Source organism: Ailuropoda melanoleuca, chromosome 5, assembly GCF_002007445.2.
Source record: "Ailuropoda melanoleuca isolate Jingjing chromosome 5, ASM200744v2, whole genome shotgun sequence".
Lineage (NCBI taxonomy): Eukaryota > Metazoa > Chordata > Mammalia > Carnivora > Ursidae > Ailuropoda > Ailuropoda melanoleuca.
The window spans coordinates 34,539,724-34,566,836 of record NC_048222.1 but is presented as its reverse complement, the minus strand read 5'-3'; the positions used below and the strand labels follow the sequence as shown (position 1 = coordinate 34,566,836).

General features: G+C 44.9%; 1 protein-coding gene across 4 annotated transcripts in view; it reads right to left on the bottom strand.

Annotated features, from left to right (window-relative positions):
- DAAM2 (dishevelled associated activator of morphogenesis 2) overlaps positions 1 to 27,113 on the bottom strand; it is a 119,916-nt gene that overhangs the window by 11,590 nt on the left and 81,213 nt on the right. For 3 of the 4 annotated variants that reach the window (XR_004625486.1, XM_019808644.2, XM_034660670.1), the window contains exons 9-20: positions 26,941 to 27,007; positions 25,772 to 25,889; positions 23,611 to 23,749; positions 19,985 to 20,043; positions 19,664 to 19,848; positions 18,775 to 19,071; positions 12,978 to 13,085; positions 10,557 to 10,583; positions 9,429 to 9,535; positions 8,147 to 8,231; positions 5,489 to 5,595; positions 5,312 to 5,400 (exon numbers count right to left, since the gene is read on the bottom strand). Coding sequence is in view for 3 of the 4 variants with exons in the window: in XM_019808644.2 (XP_019664203.1) it covers positions 5,312 to 5,400; positions 5,489 to 5,595; positions 8,147 to 8,231; positions 9,429 to 9,535; positions 10,557 to 10,583; positions 12,978 to 13,085; positions 18,775 to 19,071; positions 19,664 to 19,848; positions 19,985 to 20,043; positions 23,611 to 23,749; positions 25,772 to 25,889; positions 26,941 to 27,007 (1,388 nt within the window). In the remaining variant the exon portion in view is untranslated. The remainder of the gene's footprint in view (positions 1 to 5,311; positions 5,401 to 5,488; positions 5,596 to 8,146; positions 8,232 to 9,428; positions 9,536 to 10,556; positions 10,584 to 12,977; positions 13,086 to 18,774; positions 19,072 to 19,663; positions 19,849 to 19,984; positions 20,044 to 23,610; positions 23,750 to 25,771; positions 25,890 to 26,940; positions 27,008 to 27,113) is intronic. The other variant, XM_011235615.3, reaches the window with a different exon arrangement.

Genomic DNA, 27,113 nt, shown 5'->3' with positions numbered 1-27,113 from the left:
ATATGGTCAATCTATGACAAAGGAGGCAAGAATTTACAATGGGGAAAAGATTATAAATGGTGCTGGGGAAACTGGACCATTTCTTACACCAGACACAAAAATAAACTCAAAATGTATTAAAGACCTAAATGCAAGACTTGTGATGGGTAGTAAGGAGGGCACGTATTGCGTGGTGTGCTGGGTGTTATATGCAACTAATGAATCATCGAATTTTACATCAAAAAAAAAAGATTATAACAGAGAAAAAAAAAGAAAGAAACCATAAAACTCCTAGAAGAAAACATGGACAGTAACCTCTTTGACATTGGCCTTTGCAACATTTTTTTTAGATACGTCTCCTTAGGTAAGGGGAACAAAAACAAAAATAAACTATTAGGACTACACCAAAACAAGAATCTTTCACAAGCAGATGAAACCATCAACAGAACAACAAGGCAACCTACTGAATAGAAGGTATTAGCAAATGATATCTGATAATGGGTTAATACCCAAAATATATAAAGAGCTTATATAACTCAACGTCAAAAAGCAATCCAATTTAAAAATGGGCAGAGGACCTGAACAGACATTTCACCAAAGAGGACATACAGGTGGTCAACAGACACATCTGCTCAACATCACTGATTATGAAGGAAATGCAAATCAAAACCACAATGAGATATCACCTTACATATGTCAGAATGGCTAAAATCAAAAAGATAATATTAACTGTTTTCAAGGATGTGGAGAAAAAGGAACTCTTGTGTACTGTTGGTGGGAATGTAAATTGGTATAGCCACTGTGGATAACAGTATGGAGGTTGCTCAAAAATGAAAAATAGAAATACTACATGATCCAATAATTCCACTGAGTATTTACCCAAAGAAAATGTAAACAGTTATTCAAAAAGGTATCTACACCCCTATGTTTACTGCAGCATTATTTACAATAGCCAAGATATGGAAGCAACCTAAGTGTCCACTAGGGGATGAATGGATAAAGAAGACACAGTTGTGCAAATGTGGTTTTTATTTTGGTATAGTTGCAATAGTTAATTTTTGCTTTTGTTCCCCCTGCCAAAGGAGACATATCTAGGAAAATGTTGTTTAAGGCTGATGTTAAAGACATTACTGACTATGTTTTCTTCTCTTACTTTCAAGGTTTCAGGTCTCATATGTAGGTATTTAATCCATTTTGAGTTTATTTTTGTGTATGATGTAAGAAAGTTGCCCAGTTTCACTCTTTTGCATGTAGCTGTCTAGTTTTCTCAGCACCATTTGTTGAAGAGACTTTTTTTCTCATTGTATATTCTTGACCCCCTTGTAGATTAATTGACCATATAATTGTGGGTTTATTTCTGGGCTCTCTATAGTGTTCCATTGATCTATGTGTCTATTTCTGTTCCAGTACCATACAAACAAAGAAAAAAAGAGACAAACAAAAAAACAGACCCTTAAATATAAAGAACAAACTGGTGGCTGCCAGAGCGGAGGTGGGGTGGGTGGGTAAAATAGGTGATGGGAATTAAGAGTACACTTATTGTGATGAGCACTGAGTAATGTATAGAATTGTTGAATCCCTATACTGTACACTTAAAACTGAATTTAACACTGTATGTTAATTATACTGGAATTTAAAAAAAATAAAAAGCCACTGCCTTAAATATATACAATTGTGAATCTTAAGTGTACACACTTGTAGATCTTAAATATAGACAATATTTATTTGTCAATCATAGCTCAATAAAGCTGTGGAAATTTTTCAGTACACAACAAAGAAAGAAGATACATACAATGGAATATTATTCATCCATGAAAATGAATGAGATCTTACCATTTGTGACAGCATGGATGGATCTAGAGAGTATAATGCTAAAGTAAAACAAGTCAGACAGAGAAAGACAAACACCATATGATTTTTCTTATAGGTGGAACCTAAAAAACAAAATGACTGAGGGTTGCAGAAAGGGAGGTGGGTGAGGGGTGGGGTAACTTGGTGATGGGCATTCAGGAGGGCACGTGATGGGATGAGCACTGGGTGTTCCATGCAACTAATGAATCATTGAACATTTTATCAGAAACTAATGATGTACTATACGTTGGCTAATTAAATTTAAATTTAAAAGGACTTAAAAAATAAAAACAAAACAGAATGAACAAAAACCACAGACTCATAAATACAGAGAACAAGCTGATGGTTGCCAGACGGGAGAGAGGAGAGGGGATGGTCAGAATGAGTGAAGGGAAGTGATAGATACAGGCTCTCAGTAATGGAATAAATAAATCATGGAGATAAAATGGACAGCATGGGGAATATAGTCAATGGTATTATAATAGTCTTATATAGTGTAGCTACACTTGTGGTGGACATAGCATAATATACAGACTTGTCTAATCTCTATATTGTACATCTGAAACTGATAACATTGTGTGTCAACTATGCTTTATATATCCATCATGAAATTAACAACAAGATAAAAGAATAGGTTTCAATTGAAAAAAAAGAAGCTATGAAAGTGAATGGTAAGTAAGTTTTGTCAGTACATATTCTATGACCTAATAGCAGCATTACTTTCGATGGGTATTAGAGTGTTTCTAGTCATTTTTTCCCCTTAAATTACAAACAGATTGGTTAAATAAATTACGGTGTTCATACAATGAAATAAAATGCAGCACTGAAAATGAATAACTCACTGCTACATGTAACAATAGGGTAACTTATAAGCATAATGCTGAGCAAAAGGGACCAGCATAAAATTATCCATACTATAGTATACTGTTTATATAAAGTTCAAGACAGACGAAACCTTTAGAGAAGGTGGATGGAGCAATGGTTGCAGGGGGGAAAGTTTGAGAGAGGACATGAGGAAGGGCTGTTCAGGGCTGGCAACATTCCAGTTCTTGACTTGGGTGTGAATTTCACAGGTGAGTTCAGTTTATGATAACTCATCAAGTAGGACGCTTGTGATTTATGTACATTTCTATATGCATATTTGAATAGAAAGTTTACTTTTATAAGTAGTTTTTAAAAGTTTTTGGCAATTCATATTGGTTGGGATAGTTTTTCTAAGGTTGATATGCTATTTGAGAAGTTTGCAAAAGAATCCTCCTAAAAATGCTAAAATGTTGGCAAAAACAGAAATTGACAAGAGTTCAAAGGAAATCAGTATAAATTGGAAAACTCCCATTGCAATGCAGACATTCTAGATAAAGTCATAAGAATAATATATTTGTGAATATATTCATAAGAATGTTTATATTTGAAACCATATTCATCTTGACTATATTCAGTAAATGTATTCAAAATGAGAATCAGTAAATTTGGTATATTCAGCAATGAACATATTCATAAGGATATATTCAAGAAAAATATGTTTCATGAATATATTTATAGAATTGGTAAGTCTGTCAAATTTGGTGAATTGGCTTTTGGCAAATTGGCCCAGAGGCCGTGCTGGAAAGTGGGGAGGGGAGGGTGTCAATAGCGAATCACCAGCTGGGATAGGCCAAATATTAGCTTATCAGGAATACTTCCCAGAACTGGGAGGAAAAATATGAATTCTGACTCCTGCACAATCCTCTCGTCTCCACCCCTAGTCAAGCCACTGACCCGATTCTGTAGGATACAACCTCAGCCACCTCCTTCTGACTCTCAGAGGAAGAGACATCCAACCCATTCTAGAATAGCTAGTAGCCATTGCTATGGCAGAGCAATTATTACCTCCCCAGCAGATTTTGCCATGCAAAACATGACTCACTCTGCAGAGCTTGATATTAAAGGAAGACTTTCTTGAGCATTCAGTGACTAACTCTTAGGGAGAGTTTCGGAGTGGGCTGAGATTATCTGAGTTTTTTTTTTAATAATAATTTGTTTATTATATTATGAGATTATCTGAGATTTTTTAATAATTTTTATTATATTATGAGATTATCTGAGATTAACCCTACCCAGTGGCTAAGCTACTCTGGTTCCACAACTCCAAATGGCAATTGCTCACATTTGCTCCACTGACCCAAGACACACAAATGGTTGAGCAAATGTCTTGGCCGATCCCTTTATCTGTGCCTCATGCCCCAAAGGCAGTCTGCAGGAGGACAAAGAAGGTTGTATGAAGGTAGGGATTCACCCATCACCTGCACAGAAGGTACTGCCAGACCTCAGACCTATAGAGTCACTGCTGATCTTGACCCTTCTCCCTCAGAACAATTAATATTTATGATTACACCCAGCCTGCAGTTCCCTCGTGTGTGTGAATGCGTATGTGTGTGAGGGGGGCCCAGATTGCAGAAAATGTCTGCCTCCAGCTCTGTCACACACCACCTACCCCCACCCCCAAACCTCCCTGAAGCCGCTCCAGGAAGGGCTATTCTCTGGACTGGGCATCCCAGGGAGTACTGGCCATCCCTGGTGTCCAGCAGAGGGGGCCCATGCTCTGCCCTGCCCCCAGCCTGTCCCCCTCAGCATCCTGGACTCAGGCTCTCCTGTTCCACTCTGCTGTCCTGTCCTCCCCACAAATGAGCCTCACAGCCTCTCCTGCTTCTCTGCTCATGGGTCTTCATGGACCACCCTGCCTTTTCCCCCAATTGCCTGCCCCTCCGTCTTCTGCCATCATCTAAGAAATACTACAGGACAAGAATGAGGGATGAATTCTGAAGAACAACATCTGTGTTCCAATCCTGGCTCCACCACTCCCTAAAACATGGCCTGAGGCAGCATGTCCCCATTTTAGACATGAGAGAATGGATGCACCCACAGGGGTGTTGTGAGAACCAATGAGACCATCCATGAGGAACGTTTCATGCACTGCTTGCTACATGGTTCTCACTGAAATACAAAGTGCCCATCTAGAAAAGGCCTGCGTAGGAAGGATTCCCTAACCCAGAAAACCAGACACATCCAGGGATTACCTTGCTAATTTCTTACTTTTCTGAATAGCTCACACTTAAAATAATGTGTCCAGAGATCTTCTATGAACTTAGTCCTGCTTGGGCAGGGTAAAGATTGATGAGCTCAACACATGCCAGGCCCCATTCTAGGTATTTGCTCTTATCATCATCGGTTCAGCACTTCTGTCCCATGCTGGGACAAATGTCAACAGACACCCCACCCTGGAGAGTATACAGGCTGAGGCATAGGAAACATGTGCCAATATAAACAAGTGCATATATCTACAATAATCATAGTTTTAAATTTGTCCTTGGATTTGGGTTTTTTTTGGGTGGGCAGGGATTGAGAATGAGAAAGTTTTCCTCCAACCCTGTTCATTGATTTCTCCCTCTGGGTTCTCCCAGGTGCCTCTCTACTCTAGGCCTCCCCACACCCGCAGCCATACCTTCCACTTTGGGCTTGGCCTCAGCCAGCCGCTCCTGGAACTTCTTCTTGAAGAACAGAGCCTGCAGTCGCTGCTGGTAGTGGTCGATCCTGTGGACAGGGCAAGCTCCATGGTGAGGCAGCTCCCTCCAGCCCCAGGCGCTAGCTCCAGCCCCTCCTCCATGCCCATTGCCCTGACCTGCTCATTTCATAGAGGAAGCGGTCAGCGCGGGCCATCCGCTCTATCTCATGCTTGTGCTCCTCGAGGAGGTCGATGTCGCTTTTCTCTGGGATGAACTTGAGGAGCTGCAAGGAGCAGATGAAGGACAGATAGGAAACTGGTGAGAAGCTGATATGGTGGTGCAATGCATGGATGCCCATACACTGACCATGCTCCAGATGGGGAGGGGTCCTTAAAAGAGAGAGGCATTCTCATGTGGTGGGTTTATGCTTCATCTGCCTAAAGGGGGCCACAGGGCACCCAGCTCTAGACTTTTTTCACTTGTTAAAACTGAGATGCACCTAATACATAGTGAAGTATTCTGTTCTTAAGTGCACAATTCAATGACTTTTTTTTTGAGAGTTTCCAACCATATATTGAAATGGGACATAATGTAAGAAATAGATTAAATTCCTTATCAAAATCTAAGCTCCCAGCAGGTGTAATTTCCTTTGATTCTTTTTTTATAATAATTTTTTTATTATATTATGTTAGTCACCATACAGTACATCCCTAGTTTTTGATGTAAAGTTCCATGATTCATTACTTGCGTATAACACCCATGCACCACGTACTGCATCACCAGCCTTTTTTCTTTTAAACGCAAATTTGTTGAGGTATAATTTACATAAAATGCATCCATCTTTTTTTTTTAAGATTTTATTTATTTTAGAGAGAGAGAGAGCATACACACAAGCATGGGGAGGGGCAGAGGGAGAGGAAGAATCCCAAGTAGACTCCACACTGAGTACAGAGCCCCACACGGGGCTCAATCCCAGGACCCTGAGATCATGACCTGAGCCAAAATCAAGAGTCAGATGCTTAACTGACTAAGCCACCAAGGTGCCCCAAAATGCATCCCTCTTAAGTGTGCAATTCAATGAGTTTTGACAAAACCACCCACTGAACCCTCATCCAGATTAAGATACATATTTCCAGTCCCTAGAAAGTTTTCTGGTGGTAGCTGTGGTCCATATATACAATGGAATATTACTCAGCTATAAGAAAGAACAAATTCTCAACATTTGCTGCAACATGGACGGCACTGGAGGAGATAATGCTAAGTGAAATAAGTCAAGCAGAGAAAGACAATTATCATATGATTTCTCTCATCTATGGAACATAAGAACTAGGATGATCAGTAGGGGAAGAAAGGGATAAAGAAAGGGGGGGTAATGAGAAGGGGGAATGAAGCATGAGAGACTATGGACTATGAGAAACAAACTGAGGACTTCAGAGGGGAGGGGGGTGAGGGAATGGGATAGACTGGTGATGGGTAGTAAGGAGGGCACGTATTGCATGGTGCACTGGGTGTTATACGCAACTAATGGAGCATCAAACTTTACATCGGAATCCGGAGATGTACTGTATGGTGACTAACATAATATAATAAAAAATCATTAAAAAAAAAGAAAGTTTTCTGGTGACTAACGTAATAAAAATAATTAAGAATAATCTAAAAAAAAGAAAAGAAAAAGAAAGTTCTCTTGTATTGCTTCAATAAGCCAACCCATTTCCCTCCCCATTATAGCCTCTCAACTGAATTCTACTGCCTTAGATTAGATTTGCCTGTTCTTGAACTTTATATAAATGGATTTGTGCTGTGTGTTTTCTTTGGTGTCTGGTTTCTTTTGCACAACATAATGGCTGAGATTCATCCGTGCTGTAAGTATTGGTAGTTTGCTTTTTATACATTGAACAGTATTCTATTGTAGGAATATACCACAGTATATTTATTCATTTCCTTATTGATGGACAGTTGGGTTGTTCCATGAATAAAACAGTTACAAATATTCTTGCATATATCTTTTATAGTCAATGTTTGCACTCATTTCTCTGTATCTAGCAGTGGGACTGCTAGACAGTAGGGTAGGTTTAGCTTTTATGTGTACTGCCAAATTGTTTTCCAAATTATTGTCCCCAATGAGAATTCCAGTTGCTTCAAGTCTTTGCCAACATTTGGCATTGTCAGTCTTTTCAATTTTAGCTATTCTGGTGGGGGTGTGGTTCTGCCTCAGTGTGATTTACTGTATTTCTCTGATGACTAAGAGTGTCAAGCCACTTGGAAATTCTCTTTCATGAAGTACCCGTTCAAGGCTTCTGCTCATTTTCCAGTGGAGCTGTTTGTCATTTTCTCTCTTAGATTTGTAGAGCTCTTTATTCTGAATAGGAGATCTATACTAAATGTACATAAAGCAAATGTCTTCTAAGGTTTGGCTTGTCTTTTCTCTCTAGTAATGGTACCCTTTGATGAACAGACTTTTTAATTCTAATGAGGTCCAACTGATGGTGGTTTGTTTGGTGTCTTCTAGGTTTCTCTTGAAGGACCCAATAAATTGAGGTGGAAGAGACTGGGGGAATATATGACTATGGGTCACTCTGACTTTGCCTTGAGACCCAGGGAGGGATCATAGCTCATATCTCCTGTCAAGGACCTCAATCCCCTGGAAAAGACGCAGCCTTTCTTAGCCTCCCCTCAGAAAGGCTGGTCCAGGGAGTATCTATAAACCTCTCCCCAACCCTTCATCCTCCAGCCTGATTTCTCCTTGACCTAAGAGTCTTGGCCTCTCTGGGGGCAGGAAGGGGTACAGCTTCCCCTAGTTTCAGCTCCCATCCCCTCCCAAGTAGGGGCCTCACCTGCTCCAGCATGTCCTTAGCGAGGTCCTCCTGTTCATCCATCTTCAAGATGGCCTGCCGGATCTCCTCATTAGAAAGCTTCAACCTAAGGCAAAACCCTGCCCCTTGAGCAGCCTGGCCTGGCTCCTCTGCTCAGGACAGACCCCAGCCATTTTCCTCCCCTGCAGTCTCTCCCTCACATGGACATGGGAATATATTCTTTAGTGCTCCCCCCTTACCTCTTCTGCAAAGCCTTCTCTAACTTGACTCATATGCTTCACTCCATAAACTCAATAATGAGATATTTTATCTCTAAGTATAGACTTGAATCTGGTGTCTTGCTTGAGTCTGTCATAACTGATAGGAACATTTGGGAGTAAAAAGGCCATCTTTAGTGTAGACAAAGATACAGATTGAAACGTTTCTGATCCTTCTCCTCCTTGTGCCTAAAATATTTACTGCATCTCCATGGGAGGATGGGAATATCAGCAGGCCCCGAAGGGGGCTGTTTCCTGCTTCCTTCATTGGCAGAAGACAGAATAGCTCTCAGTCTTCTGACAGTGCCTCAGCTCCCACACAGCTGTTCCCATACGTCTTGCTGTCCGGGTGAGGGACAAACCACCCCCCTACACACACACACACACACACACACACACACACACACACCCCTTCCCTTTCCCATCCAGATGCACACCATTTGGAGCCCTGGAGGTACAGAACTCTCCCTCACCTTCAAGAGAGAGAAACTGAGGCCTGGGGCCTATGGGAAGAAAGGGGAATGGATGTCCCAGGGATGGCTGGGACAGCACTAAGAATAGTAATGGGTAGCAGTGCCCTCTGACCCTGGCTCAGACAGGAGGCCCCGCATAGAAGCTGTGTTGTTAGTGCAGATACTGCCCTGTTTGTTCTGCAGCCACGGGAAATACTTGGGGGCTGAGATCATGTTGTTCTGTGGCCTAAGCCTAGCGGGGCCCTCCACGGGCTTAGAGTAATTCTGTTGCCAGACGATGACCAGGCTGGTCAGGGACCTCATGACTGGGGCAGCTTCCTGTCTGCAAAGCCCCACACTGCTGCTGACATGGACTCCCAAGAGAGGGTTCTAGATCAGTGGTCTCCTACCATTCCCAAGGGACAGCGGGGGCAGGGGAAGCAGAGACAGAGCTGTCACCCCATTCCCCTGCCACCCCTGTCCCCCAGGCATTCAGTTCCACTGTAGGCTTTTGCTCTAGCCCTCTCAGGGCTCTACTTCCTTGGGGGATCCATCCCTCCCACCAGGGTCTGAAAAGGCAGGACAAGCACATACTTGGAGAGAAGGATGATGCAGTTCTGTGCCCTTCGGCCGTCAATGACCGACAGCTCTTTGACCTTGCGGGAGGCCAAGTAGATGTCCTCTGTGGAGCCCAGCTCTTTCTGAAACCACGCAAACCAAGAAAAATGTTGAAGTATGCATATGTTCCCTATCCTCTCCTTGCCCACCCCCAGGAGCCATCCCACACCAACCAGGGGATGCTCCTGGTGTGAGAGCAAGAAAGGGAAAGAAAAAGACAGGATAGAGAGAGGAAGGTGGTTAATAACCATCTCTACTAGGAGGCATCTGAGACTTTACCATGAGCTAGAATGGGTTGGGGGCAATTAAAAGCCCCCTTTTTTAAAGACTGCTCTTTCTGGGAAAACTAGAGAACAAACTGTTCCAGTGGAGGGAGAGTGACAGATCCCTATGGCTTTGGGCAATGTTATATGATCCCCAGCATCCCAGAGAATCACCCCCACCCCACCACGCTGCCCGGAGAGCTTCCCCAAGCTTATGATGAGAAGCTGATTCCAAATCCCCATCAGGCTACAATTCCTGGACTCCTGGGGACTTCAGGCACAGCCCAATGTGCCCAAAGTAGAGGGCATCCACAAGTTCAGAGGTGGGGAAACTGAAGCAGAATTCCATGAAGGGTTTCCACTGGGGTTCCAGCAGCAGATTCCCCAAAAATCAGATTCCCTCCTTTCTCTTGGGTTTTTGGTGAGGTAGACAAGAAACTAGGTTTTACTCTGGGAGGTCCCTCCAAGCACATGCCCCATATTGCACAATTCCAGAGGCTACCACTCACATCATTATCCTTGTGAATTGTACCCTTGGGATTGCGCAGTACAGCTTATGGGATGGCCTTGCCTTGGGCCAAGTAGGTAAGATAATAGACCTGGAAGTTTCTCCTTACTCCAGTAGACATTCTCCTCCATTGATGGTAGGGGGTCTGCTTGAATTACTTCCCTCCCCTACATTTCTGCTTTCTCTTTGGGAAACCTTTCCTGTGTTGCTTATAGGGATGGGTCATAAAGGTAGAAGGCAGAATGAATAAGCCCTCTCTTTTGACCAGTACAGGGCAGCAGCCCAGGACAGTGGTTAGAAGTTAGAGCGTCCAGAGCCCCAAGAGTGACTCACCTGCTGAGAAGGATTAGTTATCAGCTCCTAGGCAGGTAGCAGCCACAGCCAACAGAGAATTAAACATGCACAATATTAGCCAAGAAGTTCAGGGACCCCAGGGACAGTAGGAGAGACATGGGGACCCCTGAGCATTTACTCTGTCCACCCCATCCCAGTGAGACCCACATGGTTGGATATGGAGACTAACAATTAGCCCTGAACAGGAGGTGCTTCTAGCAGACATGCACTCATAGAGAAGCCACAAAGTGGCGAGAAGGCCCTGGGCCCAGTGGGACCACTACTCCCCAGTTGGGGCAGGCCAGGCCCCCAGCCTTCCCAACCCCAGGCCTTGGCTGCTATTCTCCCCTCTTCTCTGTTGGGAAACAGCCCAGAGGGCAGAGAGCATTTCTCTACTGTTGGATGAATTTATCTTTCTAAATAGGAGAGAAGATACAACCAGAAGGGGCCAGAAGCATGCAGAAGTTACATTCATTGAGGCAGAGGAAAGCAGGTGTCCCTGAATTTCACCCCATTCCCTTTGTCTTTTGATTTCCAAGGGAGCCAAGGGGGAAGGGCCCATACCCAGTTCTCCCTTCCGGACCCTGATGGAGTTGAAGTCACTAACTCAGGAGCTGCATAGGACACAGAGGGAAGACCACAGCTCATAGGACCTCCCCCTTCCTACCAACACATGCACCCTGGGACCCAAGATAGGAAGAGGAGGCCTCCAGGGACCAGGGCCACACAGCCTCTGGGATCTTTCCAGCTCTGCTGCTGTGAATTCAGCCCAAGTCTGGGCGACCCACCAAGTGACAATAGTCTGGGTGAGGCCAGCCCTGAAATAGGGGGTTAAGAGGTAAGAGGGGACAAAGGAGAACTTTCCATCTTAACTCTTCTCCAGTCACCAAACTGAGAGGCCCCAAACCCAGTTTGTTCTAAACCCCATAGGCCCTCTTTCCCCACTGGTCCCCCTCCTAGCCCTACCTCAGGGCCCAGAGACTGGGTGGGATGGCCTGGAAACCTGGCCAAGAGGAAGACTCTTCAACAAGGGGGAGGTGTGTGATTGACCATGCCTGATACACCCCTTGCACATGCTCCTTCCATCCCACTTGGGAGCACCGGTGCACAGGAGTACCAAGGGCTTAGAAGAACTCCTTCCCACTCCAGTTAGGCCAAAGCTGCTACCTGTGGTCATGCCAGCCTGATATGGGCAGAGGTTAAAATTGTGGCCTGGAATTAGGGTAAAGAATCAGATACCTTGAGCACCTACATTTAAATTAAATAACCATCTGATTTTTCTAGAATCCCAAGTCGGGGTCAGAGCTCCACCCCAACTCTGTCCCTTTGGCAAGGCTCCTAAGAGGAGTCTCATGTTCCCCCAGGAAGGATTGTCCACAGGTCTGAACTTGGCAGAAAACAGTGGGGAGCCCAGCCACAACATGCAGCTGCTACCCATGGCCCAGGAAGACACAGACCCCACTCACTGGTACTTGCAGTGTCCTCAGGGCTGGCACCCTGGGCTCAGCAGAGGGGACTGGAGAAAGTGGCACAGCATGGAGAGAAAACAACCCTCAGAGGGAGGCCAAAGAAAATGCACTCTAAACCCTCGAGGCTGGGAATGCTCAAACTGGACTTGGGGGGAAGGCCCCAAGATGTGCTAGCTAAAGTGCAGATTCCTCGGCCCCAACTCATCTCCCTACTCACATTCATATGAGGACGAGGTGTGAGAATCAACACATTTGGCAATCCTCACCACATCGCCTTAGGAATGCCCTGCATTCTGCCACCCTCCCACTCCGCCTACTGCTGTTAGAAGAGCAGGCTGACTGGCCAGCCATTTGTAAGCAGTGTCTGCTGAGCAAAGCCCAGGGCTCTCCCAGCCCTGGCCAGGCCCAGACCCAACCTTAACCCCCTAACATGACCTGGAGCAGTTCCATCTTCCTGGAAACATTGACATCCTTAGCTAACTGACTCGTGGGGGTATTGGGATAGTATCGTGGAGGTGTTGGGATAGTATCGTGGAGGTGTTGGGATAGTATCGTGGAGAAAGCAGTTATCATGCCTGCTAGGTGTAGTCTCTAGATTCTGGGATCAAAGAGAGAACAGGGGTCAAAAGTGGCCAGGGCCTGTGACTCCATCTCCAGTGCTCCAAGATGAAAGAGAAATGGACAAAATACTATTTCATCACCCAGTGTGTAAATACAGACAATTGTGTGCCAGAACTGTTATACAACAGGATATTTCCCTACTGCACTGCATACCTCTAATTTTGATCTATGTATCTAACAAGCATGGTACCTAATAAGGAATAAAATCATTCAGTATATGTGGGAGGAAGGGAGGGATAGGGGAGAAGATGAGGATTGGGTTCAAGGGGCATAGGTAAAGTCAAAACTAGAAGTCAAGACCCAAGAAGATGGGGGTAGGGAAGGGTCTTACCTGGTGCCTCTGATAAGCTGAAAACATTTTTTCAAAGTCCTCTAGGTCCAGAATCTGAAATACCTGCATGTCATCAATCTCATTCCATATGGTGCCAGAGACACGTTCCTAAGATTCAGAGCAGGGAGGAGACCCAATGTTTGACTCAACTCCTCCATGATGGAGAGGTCCAATGCCTCCCTAACTCTACCTGTTCGCAGCTGCACAAACTACAATAGTCAGGCTTTCAGGCCTTCAGAAAGGGGTCAATTCATCTCCCCAAACCTTCAATACACTGTTCCAGGGCAGAGGCCAGAGACAACCTCCTTGTTCTCCCTTTCTCATGGGGCCATATTGACATGTGTTCCAGAAATCAAATGGAAGGCAGAAGTGATGGATAGGCAAGTGTGAAAGAGGGTATGAACATTGGGGTGCATACGGCCCTTCTCTTCACTATGTCTATATCTTTGGGGTAAATACCCAGTAATGCAATTGCTGGATCATAGGGTAGCTCTATTTTTAACTTTTTCAGGGACCTCCACACTGTTTTCCAAAGTGGCTGTACCAACTTGCATTCCCACCAACAGTGGAAGAGGGTTCCCCTTTCTCCATATCCTCTCCAACATTTGTTGTTTCTTGCCTTGTCAGTTTTTGCCATTCTGACTGGCGTAAGGTGGTATCTCAACAATAGCTAAATTGTGGAAGGAGCCGAGATGCCCTTCAACAGAAAAATGGATTAAGAAGATGTGGTCCATATATACAATGGAATATTACTCAGCCATCAGAAAGAATGATTACCCAACATTTGCAAGCAACATGGACGGAACTGGAGGCGATTATGCTAAGTGAAATAAGGCAAGCAGAGAAAGGCAATTATCATACGGATTCACTCATTTATGGAACAGGAGAAATAGCAGGGAGATCGGTAGGAGAAGGAAGGGAAGAATGAAGGGGGTGGTAAACAGAAGGCGCAATGAACCATGAGAGACTATGGACTCTGGGAAACAAACTGAGGGCTTTGGAGGGGAGAGGGGTGGGGGATTGGGATTGGCCGGTGATGGGTATTAAGGAGGGCACGTATTGCATGGTGCACTGGGTGTTATACGCAAACAATGAATCATGGAACTTTACATCAAAAACTAAGGATGTACTGTATGGTGACATAACATAATAAAAAATTGAAAAAAAAAAAAGAAATGTAGATTTACAATGAAAAAAAAAAAAGAGCGTATGAAACTCCTTCCAGAAAAACAAAACCAAACCAGTGTTCTCAGGGCATACTTCCTGAAGGTCAGGGTTGGCTAGATTCACTGCAAGGAATAGTGCCCACACATATTTGAGGTCCTCAAATCCTCAGTGCGCACTATATTTCCCGTATCTGAGATGGTCATTTTCTCCCCCAGGGGGTCTTCCTCCCACTTTCCCAGATTCCCAGAAAGTGGACAAATGCCAAAGCCTGGGACACCCTGGTCCCTAGAGTGACTGCTCAGGCCAGCAGACTGCCACAACTTCCTGTTGGTCAGACCCAGGGAAAGTGGCCAAGCATTGGGATGGTTGGGATGCGCCCAAGAGTTTACAGTCCAAGGTCTCTCCACCTAAGCACTGCCCCACTTCTCTGTGGGACCCTGGAACTGAACCCCCACCCTGTGGAGAGGCTCCTTCAGCAAAGCTGAGAACACCCCAATGGTCTCACAGCACCCTGACAATGGCCCAGGGGGCAGAGAGCACAGCCCTCCCAGGGTACTCACTTCTGTCCTCCCAGGAGTCCTTGCCTCATTCCAAGCTTTGCTGTCCTTTAAAATGGAACCTCCCACCTTCCTCTGCTTGGGGGGCAGCGGGGGAACCTTCCTAAGGCCACCACCCCCTCCTCCCTTTATCTCCCCCTCAGCAAGGCTTAGAGAGAGAAACATACCTTTCACTCACTTTTATTTTCTTAAACTCTGGAAAGGCAAGGCTAGGCCAGAGTAGGAGGGGTGGGGACATTCCTGTGGCCTTCCTAAGGCCAGGGACCCTCTTGTGGAATGCCGGGCTGGGAAGCTCAGAGCAGCAAGGGATACAGGCAACTGGCCAAACCCAACACAGACACATTCTTTTCATGGCAGAAACAACCACTGTGTGTGTGTGTGTGTGTGTGTGTGTGTGTGTGTGTGTGTGTGTACACACACGGGAGCACGCGTGGAGTAGGAGAAGGCGACTGGGGAAAAGAGCCAGGCTCCTGGAATGGCGTATGTGGGAGGCAGAGAGAAGATGGGAGGGGGAACTGAATCAGGAAAGCAGGGAGGGAAAAGCTCTCCATGGTTGCCACCTGAGTCTAGGCCTGGGGTGGAGGTGGGGCCCATGGGAAATCCCGAACAGGCACATCTTGCCACTGCTCTTTACTCCCAGTGAGGCCTGGCTAAGAAAGGGCTGGAATGCGAGAGCTGGGTGGTTAACACCGGGGAGAGCTTCCCCTGAGAGAACAGACTGAGTGCCCAGCTCTCCCACCCTTCTTGACAAATGTCACCCCATCCCATATGCAGCCCTTCTGGAGGTGTGGCCGAGCTCTAGGGCCAGCTGAGCTCCATTTCCTAGTATTCTCCACATCCCACACTTTACTAAGTCGCCCCGATGTGCCCACCGTGTAGAATCATCCCTGACTTTAATTTTTGCGTCACTCTGGCCAAAACCCCATTACCTCCAGTCTAGATCCTTGGGGCTTCTGCCCCTCTGGAGACACCCTTTATATGCCAGAGAAATCTTTTTCCGGAAACACTTTTCGTTGTGTTTCTCTGAGCACTTGGGGTCCAACAGAGCACACTAGCTTGCACTCCCAACCTCATCACTATGTGGGACCGTTGGCAAGTAGAGGGGTACTACTCTCTTCTCATTTCACATGAACGGAAGCAGGTTTCAGTGATGCTTGCTTACTGAGTCGAAGGACTGGGTCAGATAACACACTTAAAAGCATACATGCTTGCACCACTAATAACTCACCTAATATTATTATGAATTTCTGTGTCAGGCACTGTCCCAAGTACTTCATATGTCAATTAATCCTCACAACAATCCTTTGATATATATGTCATAATTACCCCCATTTAATAGATCAGGAACCTAAAGAGAATGTTTAATTAACTCCTGGTCACATGATTAAAAGCTTGGGAGTGGGCTAATAGGTCCACAAATATTGTGGTTGCCTGCCTTGTCTATTTTCCTTAACTGCTGAGGTGCCTAATCAACTTTTCATTACCTTTTAAAAATTTTAAATTATGCAAAAAGGCAACCTACTGAATGGGAGAAGATATCTGCAAATGTTATATTCAGTAAAAGCTTAATATCTAAAATATAAAAAGAACTTACACAACTCAACACCAAAAAACCCCCAAATAATCCAATTAAAAAATAGGCAGAGGACCTAACCAGACATTTTTCTTTTTTTAATTATTTATTTTTTAAAATTTTTTTATTATGTTAGTCACCATACAGTACATCCCTGGTTTCTGATGTAAAGTTCCATGATTCATTAGTTACGTATAACACCCAGTGCACCATGTAATATGTATCCTTCTTACTACCCATCACTAGCCTATCCCATTCCCCCACCCCCCTCCCCTCTGAAGCCCTCAGTTTGTTTCTCATAGTCCATAGTCTCTCATGCTTCATTCCCCCTTCTGATTACCCCCCTTTCTTTATCCCTTTCTTCCCCTACCGATCTTCCTAGTTCTTACGTTCCATAGATGAGAGAAATCATATGATAATTATATACAGATGGCCAACAGGTATATGAAAAAATGCCCAACATCACTCATCATCAGGAAAATACAAATTAAAACCACAATGAGATATCACCTTACACCTGTCAGAATGGCTAAAATCAAAAAGACAAGAAATAACAAGTGTTGGTGAGGATGTGGAGAAAAGGGAACCCTTGTGCGCCGTTGGCAGGAATGCAAACTGGTGCAGCCACTTGGAAGACAGCATAGAGATTTCTCAAAAAAATAAAAATAGAAATACTACCATAGCATAACATATAGAGTTGTAAAATTACTATGTTGTACACTTGAAAATAATGTAACATTTTGTGTCAAATATAATAAAATTTGAACATTTTTTTTTAAAAGAAAGCAAACAAACAAACAAAAAACCACAACCCTTTAAGTTATAAGTTGTAAGTACAGGAGATAATTTTTTTTTTACCACAAAGAAGTATATATATTATTTCTGATAGTGAACAGTGAACATTTCCACACAGCCTGTGGCCTTTGGTTCTGCAGAGCTATTTGTCCACTTGCCTCATAACCGTGGAGAAGGACCCACAGGCCGCGGCTGTGCAGTGCAGTTGTCACAAATGTCAACCATGTGGCTTCAGAATTCTCCTAACAGGTGGCTCTAAAATTTTACCAACTTAGATTGGAGATGTTATCAGAGGCCCAGGAGACCATGGGCTATATTCATGCTTTGTCTTTCCACCTCAATTATAAAACCAGAGGTAGAAGGAATCTTAGAAATCTCACAGATGAGCAAACTGAGGTACAAAGTGGGTGATATATGCAGGTTGCACAGTTAACTAGAGTCAAACCTGGTTTAATTGGAGGTTAAAACCTCCCCTTCAATCTCTCCCTAGGATCTATAGGTGTTTCCTTGAACAAAATCCCTAATTTGTCAGATTCAAAGCTCTTACAGGGCAATGGTTTGTCTCACCTTTTATAATTATCCATCACGACCCCCAGCAAAAACTTTACACAAAGCAGCCCTCAGACTGACTGGCTAGCTGGTCTACTATTAGGAGAGACAGTTAACACATAGCTGGCCACCTACTTCACAATCCCATGTTTCTTCCCACTTGAGTCTCCATCTGAGCTCATTTAAGCTCGCATAGAATGGTACAGTTATGAATTCCCCACGAGTTAGACCAAGAGGTTCATACAACAAAGTCAGAGGGCATCCATTAGCCCCAGCTCCAAAATGATATCTGCATGGCTGCTGCTGAAGTGTGTGTAGGGTTAGGCTAATCGAACTCAGTTACCATGTTTGTGTTACACCTCGCCACAGGTCCTAATAGGATTTAGTACAGAACCAGAGGCAGGGCTAGGCCCAAGCTGGAACTGGTCTTAAATTACTAACAGTCTAATGCAACCCAGGGCATCTCTACTCCATGCTTATGAGAGTTCAACAGAGGAATCAACACCTACACGTGGACGTGGGATTGGTGATTATTAGTGGATAATATTCATGAGGGCCTTTCTCACTGCTGAGCAGTCTAGAAAAGTACCCAGTGTGTCTACCTTCCCTCAGGAGGATGCCAAAATGACTACATCTTGACATCAAACTCTTCATGGCAAGGGTGCTGTCCTGTCCCCTGCCATGGCCTCATCATTTCAGTCCTTTGAACACAATGCCCTGATCTTTACCATTTCTAGAACTTAGCCCAAGTTCTTTGCCTATATCTTCCACCCTTTTCCTCAAAGAGACCCTATCCTTAAAATTCTATCCCAGCCATTGTATTGTCTAGAAAGTGACCCTGCTTGGCCCATGCTCTAGTATCGACATCTTTCCATTAACCCCTCAGCACATACAAATTCCATCTGCCGGTGGCTTTGCCAATGTAGGCCTTAGCACATGCCAAGCTATCTCTTCCCAGTATAGATGTTCTTCTCAGTGGACAGTGAGGCGTCTGGCATCAGCAATCCCATCTTCTGCATCTACTGTGCCCTCCTTTACTCCCACCGAAGAAAGACCCCAGAAGGGCAGATCTACAAACAATGGGCAGGCAATCCATGGGGCTGACTAGCACTGGCTATAGGAGAATGGACCCACTGATCTTTTCTTTGTTACTCACCTCATTCAGCTTGACCCAGTTGAAGGACTTCAGTGGATGGGAAGGCTGGGGGACACACTTCTTCCTGAGTGGGATGTCACTGGTAGGGCAGGGGTCTGGAGGGAGAGGCAGGCCCATGCCAAAGCACGGTGGGGCACCAGGGGGAGTGGGAGGCCCACCAGGTGGAAGAGGTGGTGGAGGTGGGGGACAGCAGGCAAATGGGAGAGGGGGTGGAGGTGGAGGCAGGTCATTGGTTGTCATTGAGGAACACAAGGTAAGTGGGCCCCCAGGGGGAGGTGGGGAAGATACAGGTCCTGTCTGTGGGAAGACAGAAAAATCACAAAGATAAAGCCATCAGCAATGATGCTTTTCAGGTCCCCACCACACTATTCCTTTCCTTATTCTTATTCTTCATCTACACTAGAACCCCAATCCTGCTCTCACCTCGCACACACAATTTGCCCCCCATTTCCTCTCTGTATCCCAAACATCCAACATACACATAGACACAACCACAGACACTACACCTAGGTAAAACACACATACGTAACACTGGACAAAGCCATAGCTATCACAATGCAATAGCAGGAATGTCACATATAGCTGTGTAGGCTACTGCCTGCGCAAGGGCATCCACCTGCACAGGGGCAGGGGACAGAATGATACGTGCATTCTGTTTTCCCAGGTGTGCTTCCTGGGACAGTGTCACCCAGGGGAAAGAACATTGTTTTTCTAGTTAACACAAAGGTAGACACTCTTACAGCCTCAGAGTTCCCCTCTATCCTGGCCTGAGGTCTTCCTCTAACTTCTCCTTCATCCTGGGGTCCTTAGCCCTTCCCCACACCTGTTCTCCCCACCTTATTCTGAAGGTCTCAGCTCAATATGTAAAGAGAGGAGGATGTCCACATACTGAGATTTCACTGAGTTGGGCTACCAGCTCTGCCACTTGTCCTCGAGCCTGGCGCAGCTCCTGGGACTCTCGGGCCAGTTTGTCCTTCATCTTGTTCAGTGTCCGCATCATCTCTTCCTTCTCTAATGTCTTTGTCTCACATTCTCGCTCCTTCCTCTCCAGCTTGCTCACCAGTTCCATGTGTTCTGGGATGGGGGCGGGATAGAAGAGAAAATGGGAAGAGACAATGTGAATATGTGTCTCTCTACCTCTAATGGGTCCTGGACTGGGCAGGGGAGGGGTTATGCGGAGCATGCAGTGGCTTTAGGCAGAGCCCCTTACCTTTCCGGAACTTCTCTGCCTGGTCTCGCCACTGTTTCACTTCATTCTCATTGATGAGCCTGGTGGGGAGTACAGGGAAGGGTCTGTTGATTATTGGTTCATAACTTCCCAGAAGACATATCTTCCCCTTTTCCCCACATTGCTTCTGTGATCTCCAATCTGTTCAGCCACATCAAGGAGGCTAGGATTTTGACTCTCTAGATGTCTCTCCAGGTCCCCAGCCCTGCCCAGTTCTCATGTGTCTGTGGACTGTGAAAACCGAAAAGATCCTTACATAACTTATGATTCAACCCCTTGTGGTATAGTTGAAGCTCTTGAGACCGGAGATGAAGACAACAGCTTAACTAATGGTAGAACTAGGACTAAATCTCAGGGTTCCTTTAGTTGGCTGATGACTTGTACTCCTTTGTAAAAATAAGTTTTTTGTACCGAGAGAGATCAAAATGTTGGCCCTACCATGGTACAGGCTTCCAAAGACCAATGTGTAAGAGCAAGAGAAATTGCCCACCTCAGCAATGCAGAATGAATATGTTGAGGGTAAAGAGGGGATGTATCTAAATCACAGGAAGTCCTCACTCATGTCAAACTCTTGTAATGGGGATTAAGCTATTACCTAGACACCAAAGTGTAATAGAAATGAAATCCCAAAGTAAGATCCCAATAATTGGGTTTTTTGTTTGCTTGCTTGCTTTTGTAACTCTGAAAACGTGGAAGAGTTAGATCCATGGATCTTGGCCTCTTCAATCAGATCAAGGATATAAAGAGGGGTCAGAGTATGGAAGGGGACATAATTTGTGAAGAGTGTTCTTTGGAGAGAGCCAATGCTGCCATTCTTGGAGATGCTACCTCCTTCACCATCATCCACTGGCTTCTTTGGACCCATTCAGAGAGTTCTGACCCACATTCCCTGAAGTTAAGAGGGAGGCATGGTGGACTGGGGTCCAACTTGGGGCCAGGCAGGTCCAAAGAGTGAAGAAACATTAACCAGAAGAGTGGTGTTGTTTATTGGCACAGAGTTTGCATGAGGGTTTCTCATGGACTGGATGTAAGCATCATGGAGAAATCGGGCTGATGCCATTTTAAGTCCTGTCCAAAATGTCCACCTAGCAGAAAATTGGACACTTGAACATTGTGCCATTGTGTGCTAGATTGCTAGTGAATCAGGAGTTGATGGAAGGGATGGTACCAACCAGTCCCAGGGGGTAAAAAGGCCTTGAATGGCCACTGACCAGGGTCTTATAGCGAGAGGCATGCAGCAAAGAGCTTCAGAAGATCCCAGAAATAATTCATGTCTTTACTCATGTGCCAAGCCCAGAGAATAGGAAGAAGCCTGTTTACTAAGTTACCTGATCAAGTAAGGTCTTTTCCACTTCTCCTTCCTGCCCCTGCACTGCCTCTGATAGGGGGTTAAAAACTGGTTAGCTAATAGAAGGGGGTATGTTTGTAGAATGTGTTAGAAGAAAAACAGAACAGAGAAGGAAAGCCAATCATCACATATGCCCTTCCCACTGCACCTTCCAGCCCCAGTCCAGGGAAGAGAGAGATTTAAGACTAAATCAAATCTAGAATTCACATGGTTCACATCTGGGACTAGTCCTTCTAGTTGCAGATTTAAGACTATGTTGGTGGCTTAAAATGATCTTAGGACTTCCATTGCCCAAGAAGAAGCAAAAACTTCATTGGACCTGAGGCATTTTCATCCTCTGGCAGAGGAAAAGCTTCCCCACTAAATAGTCTAAAGAATTGGTAGAAAACAAAAATAAAAATCAGAAATAAAGTTACATTTGATTACTTTGCTAGTTGCACTTGTCCACATACCAGATAGGATCAAGTACATCAATACCCAACTACTTCTGCAAATGAAAACAGTAGCACAAATAGTTCAAAAATCATTTTCTATCTGGCTTTGGAAAGTGACACCATGAATCCTTGAGGGCCAATTTATCTCCTCAAAGGGCAACTGGATCAGACTTTCATTTATAGCAGCATTATTTACAAAAGCCAAGATATGGAAGCAGCCCAAGTGTCCTTCAATTGGTGATTGGATAAAGAAAATGTGGTATATTTAAACGATGGACCATTATGCAGTTATAAGAAGGATGAAATCTTGCCATATGCAATGACATGGCTGGAGCTACAGAGTATAATGCTAAGTAAAAGAAGTCAGAGAAAGACAAATACCATATGATTTCACTCATAGATGGAATTTAAGAAACAAATCAAATGAGCAAAGGGAAAAAAGAGAGTGAGAAAGGGACAAATCAAGAAACAGACTCTTAACTATAGAGGAGAAACTGCCAGAGGGGAGGGGACAGAGGGATGGATGGAGTAGGTGATGGGGATTAAGGAGTGCACTTGTCCTGATGGGCACCGGGTGATGTATGGAACTGCTGAATCACGACACTGCACACCTGAAACTAAAGTAACACTCTGTGTTAACTAACTGAAATTAAAACTAAAACTCAAAAAAAATAAAGTTAATTAAAAGTTTAAAATTAAAAATTAGTGTGTTAGCATAACATCTGATTACTAGTTGATGCGACTTTAAACTTGGTTCTCTGTGTTTCTCAGTACACAGGGTCAAGGATAAGCCAGAAGACCTTAGGCTCTGACATCTTTATCTAACAGCCTTAATTAAATTGCCATGCTCTATTTCAGTGATCAGCAAACTTACTCTAAAGGGTTAGAATAAATATTTTGGGTTTCATATACAAGGTACAGTTTCTGTCACATATTCTCATTTGTTTTTACTTTTTATTTTTTAAAACTTTTTTTATTGTATTATGTTAGTCACCATACACTACATCCCTGGTTTTTGATGTAAAGTTCCATGATTCATTAGTTGCGTATAACACCCAGTGCACCATGCAATACGTGCCCTCCTTACTACCCATCACCAGTCTATCCCATTCCCCCACCCCCTCCCCTCCGAAGCCCTCTGTTTGTTTTTCAGATTAAAAACACTTTTAAAATGCAAAAACTATTCTTAGCTCATGGGTCCTGCAAAATCAAGCTGGAGGACTGGTTAGCACACAGACTGTTGTTAATAAGTTTAAATTCTTCCTCTATCCACTCCATTCAATGGATCATTAAAAGCTGAGTTCAGGGGCACCTGGGTGGCTCAGTCCATTAAACGTCTGCCTTCGGCTCAGTTCATGATCCTGGGATGGAGTCCCACATCAGACTCCCTGCTCACTGGGGAGTCTACTTCTCCCTCTGCCTCTCCTCCCAGCCCCCCGCTTGTGTGTTCTCTCTCTCTCTCTCTCAAATAAGTAAATAATTTTTTTTAAAAAAAGCTGAGTACACCCCCTATAAACCTGTGCTGTTCAATATGGTAGTCACTAGCCACGTCATATGGCTATCTGAATTTTATTAAAATGAAATACAATTTTAAATTCAGTTCCTTAGTTATACTATCCACATGTCAAGTGTTCAGAAGCCGCATTTGAATAGGGCAGATATGGAACATTTCCATTATCACAGAGGACTCTATTGGACACATTACTTAAGGTGCATTTGGAGGCATCCAGTTTATAAGAGGGAACAGAGGTTTCACTGGCGAGGGTCCACGCAGGAGACAGACAGGGAAAGAGGAGGAAGGCGGGTAAGAGCTGGCCACTGCTCACATGTTGACGATGTTCTTGACGTTGAAGTTCTCCAAGGGAGCCAGGTCAGGGTCCACACCCCTCTCGTCCTGGAGGACAATCTGCTGAAGGATGCGGTCCAGGAGCTGCCACTGCTGGAAGTAGCCACCGTTTCGCTTGTCTGTGAGGACAACAGGCATCATAAGTTTAGTGAGCCCTTGAACCCCCTGGGGCCCTGCCCTAGAGTCACTGCCAGGGCCCCAGCTGGTGCAACATGCCCTCTTCCTCCCTTGGCAAGCGCCCAGCGTGATGCGGGAGGCAATGACGCTGCTGATGCTGCCGCCAATGACGGAGACTCACCAGTGAGGTCACTTCTTGGTGATCGCAACTGACTTTCTATGTGTCAATCCTCTAGACACGTTTCTCTACTCCCCGAAGTGCTTCCTGGCTGCCTTTCTTCCTTCTAGGTACCCTGAGTAGCCTATGCCTTGGGAATGCAAATTGCCTTTTCCATTATCTTAAAAAAATCGCCTTTCAGAAAGTAAATATGCTCCAAAATATTACCTGCTAAATAATGAAGTCTCCAGGGAAATTTAAAAAAAGAAAAGGTTTTAGGATTATCTATGCTGTTGTTCTATAGTGAAAGATGAATGGAAACTCATTACAGGTATGCACTAAGAGAGAGTCAGAATGGGTTGGAGAAGTGCTAATGGAATCCAGGCAGATTTCTCAGTGAAGGTGACCCTGAACTGTGAAGGCAAAAGCTTGTGTGTAGTGCCTGACCTCATGGGGTCCCACTCCCATCCTCTGTAACCATGGTTTGGTGGGACATGGACTTTCTTTTCATGTGCTAGCCACAAGCCCCTCTTCCTCAGTTCTTGGTCCCAAGTACTTTGTCTCCACTGACCACCACACGAGGTCAACCAGCACGGTGCTGACCTCAAAGCCAAACCACAACGCTTACAAGGTGGAAGGTCATGTCTGCAAAACCCCATTTTGAGGCAGAAGAGACCTGTTGACATTGCCCATGGAGCACCGCACACAAGGACTTGAGAGAAGAGAAGTCGGGTTTCTCAGGGACTTCCTAGGTCTTCCATGAAGATCTCTGGACTGAGCTTTGGAGAACTGATAGCTTCCTGGTGTAGGTCACTGTGTCCGTTTTCCTTTCCAACATCATTTCACTGACACAGGCATTGCAACATGGCATAGTTTTCCATTTACCTTTCACCCAGGAAAACAGGTTAAAGCCAGGTCACTGGCTCATAGAAGTAGGATATGTTTCATCTAAGGCTGTGACCCCAAAGAAACAAAAATTCCTTCATATGTACAGACTCATCCAGCCTCAAGTTCACCCACCATAAATCGATGTAATAATGCACAATCCTTAAGTCATTTTGAGGTTTAGAGACACTGTGCCCAAGGGTCTTACATCATGCATGGCCCAGAGTTGGTACATAGTAAACTGTAGTTATTACCACCATCACCATGAATACCAATGTCACCATCACCACCACTAGAGAGTCTAGATTGACCGTGATGGCTGGCCATACTAATCTTCCAAATATTCAATTTTGTTAAGAGCTTAAATACCAAATGATACAGTTACAGCTCATTTCAAATTGTATGTTGGGGTGGCTATTAGTGATTATATGTAATTTATTCGGTCACTGTGCACACCTGGATCTTAAGAGCTTAGCATCTGCTAAGCTTGGATACTGACTTCTGATATTTGCAAAGAGAGGCAGGGGCAAGTGTGTTAAAGTGGAGCCCATAAGGCCTAGATGGAAGAGTTGATAAAACCTTGAAAAAAGGTGTGCTCAGTCTACATCTGTGCTATTACCCCAAACATAAAGCTTCTTTTTTGGAGCTTCCCAAGAGGACTGATCACTCCCCTGTCATAAGCTGACAGCCAGAGCTCTTTGGCTTTTCAGTGACCACGCTACTGCTTGGTAGGCCAGGACATTAGCATTCTTCAGGGCTAAGTCCCCAGCTTGGGTGTCACCCTTGGATGACATTGGAAGTCCTGACCCAAAAGAGATAGGGAAGAACAAGGGCCTGAGTCCTGTGGCCAGGGCTCCTGGAGACAGAGGCAGAGGGAGACCCAGTCAGACTCACCAATCCAGGGAAGTCCTGACACCTTGTCTCAACCTGCCCCAGGCCAAGTCTCAGCTGGGTGAGGAAGTGGCAAGTGTGGGCTACTCACAGGGCATCTGCAGGCAGTGGTGTAGGACAGACAGTAAGCAGGGGTAGGCCTCGGTGTGCTTTAGCTTCTTGTGGATCAGTTCAAACATCTGGGAAGCACTCTTGGTGTCGATGTGGACCTGAGGGAGTGGAGGGCACAGTGGATGGAGAGGGGGCAAACCATGAAAGAAAAGGGGAGAAAACCCTACTTCTATCCACTGAGCCCCATTCCCCCAGATGACGTTCCTTCTTCTGCTTCTGGCCCAGGCTTAAAAAGAGAGGTACAGAGAAAAGGAGGAAGGATATGTCCTAATCGTGTGAAGCAGGATTTCTAAATCTCAGCACTACTGGGGTCTTGGACCAGACCATTCTTTGTCATGGGGAGCTGTCCTGTGGACAGCATCCTTGGTCCATATCTATCAGATGCCAGTGGCATTCTCCCTGCACCAGTTGTGACAACAAAAAATGTCTCCAGGCATTGCAAATTGTCTACAGGGGAAGGAGGAAGCAAAGTCACTCCTGGTTGAGAACTACTGATTCAAACTAAGGGAAGGGGACAAGGGCATAGATGATTCAAGGACCACGTAGCATAGTTCCACACAACCTGGGTTTAAACCCCCGATCTACTCTTTCACTGTGTGACCACAGGCAAGCTAATCTCAATCTCCTTACTATAAATCCAGGGCTTCTGTGACAATATAATGGGATGGTGCTCGGTGACTGCAACACCACCAGAAGTAGGTTTCTATTTGAATAGAGATTTTATAATACAATATTTAAGCAGAAGAATTGTGTATTTTCAGAGTTATTGAGGCTGGAATGAAAAGACAATCCTGTTTGCGAAGCATGATCTGGTTAGTAACAGGAGAGGGCACTCAGGAAATTGCTGGAAGGCAGGAAGAGAGCAGCTCAGGAGAGCCATTTGACACTAATCATGTGTGAGAGATGGCTCTCTTTCCTTTGGGGGCTACGATCTCCCAGCAGAGGAGATGCACTACCAGGTAAGGCCTGCCAGCTGAGGCCCCCACAGAGCCAACACACTGCCAGTCTGCAGAAGTAGGACCTGGTTATAGGGCCACTCACCAGGGAAACCAGCCAACACTGGACCTACCACACCACGGGATCTGGAGAAGAGGCAGTGGGGCCACCTGGGACCCCACTGCAGTTGCCCCATCCCTGTAGGCTTCTTACCATGTCAAACCTCCTGGCTAGCTCCAGGTCATCCTCATTCCGGACCATCTCGAAGAAGTCTAAATGCCTAGATAGGATGGGGGATAGAGAAAGTAGATATTAATTCTATGATGTCCTTGTTTGAGGGTTAGCCCCTTCAACTCCCCAGTGAACTAAATCTGAAAGCTTCATTC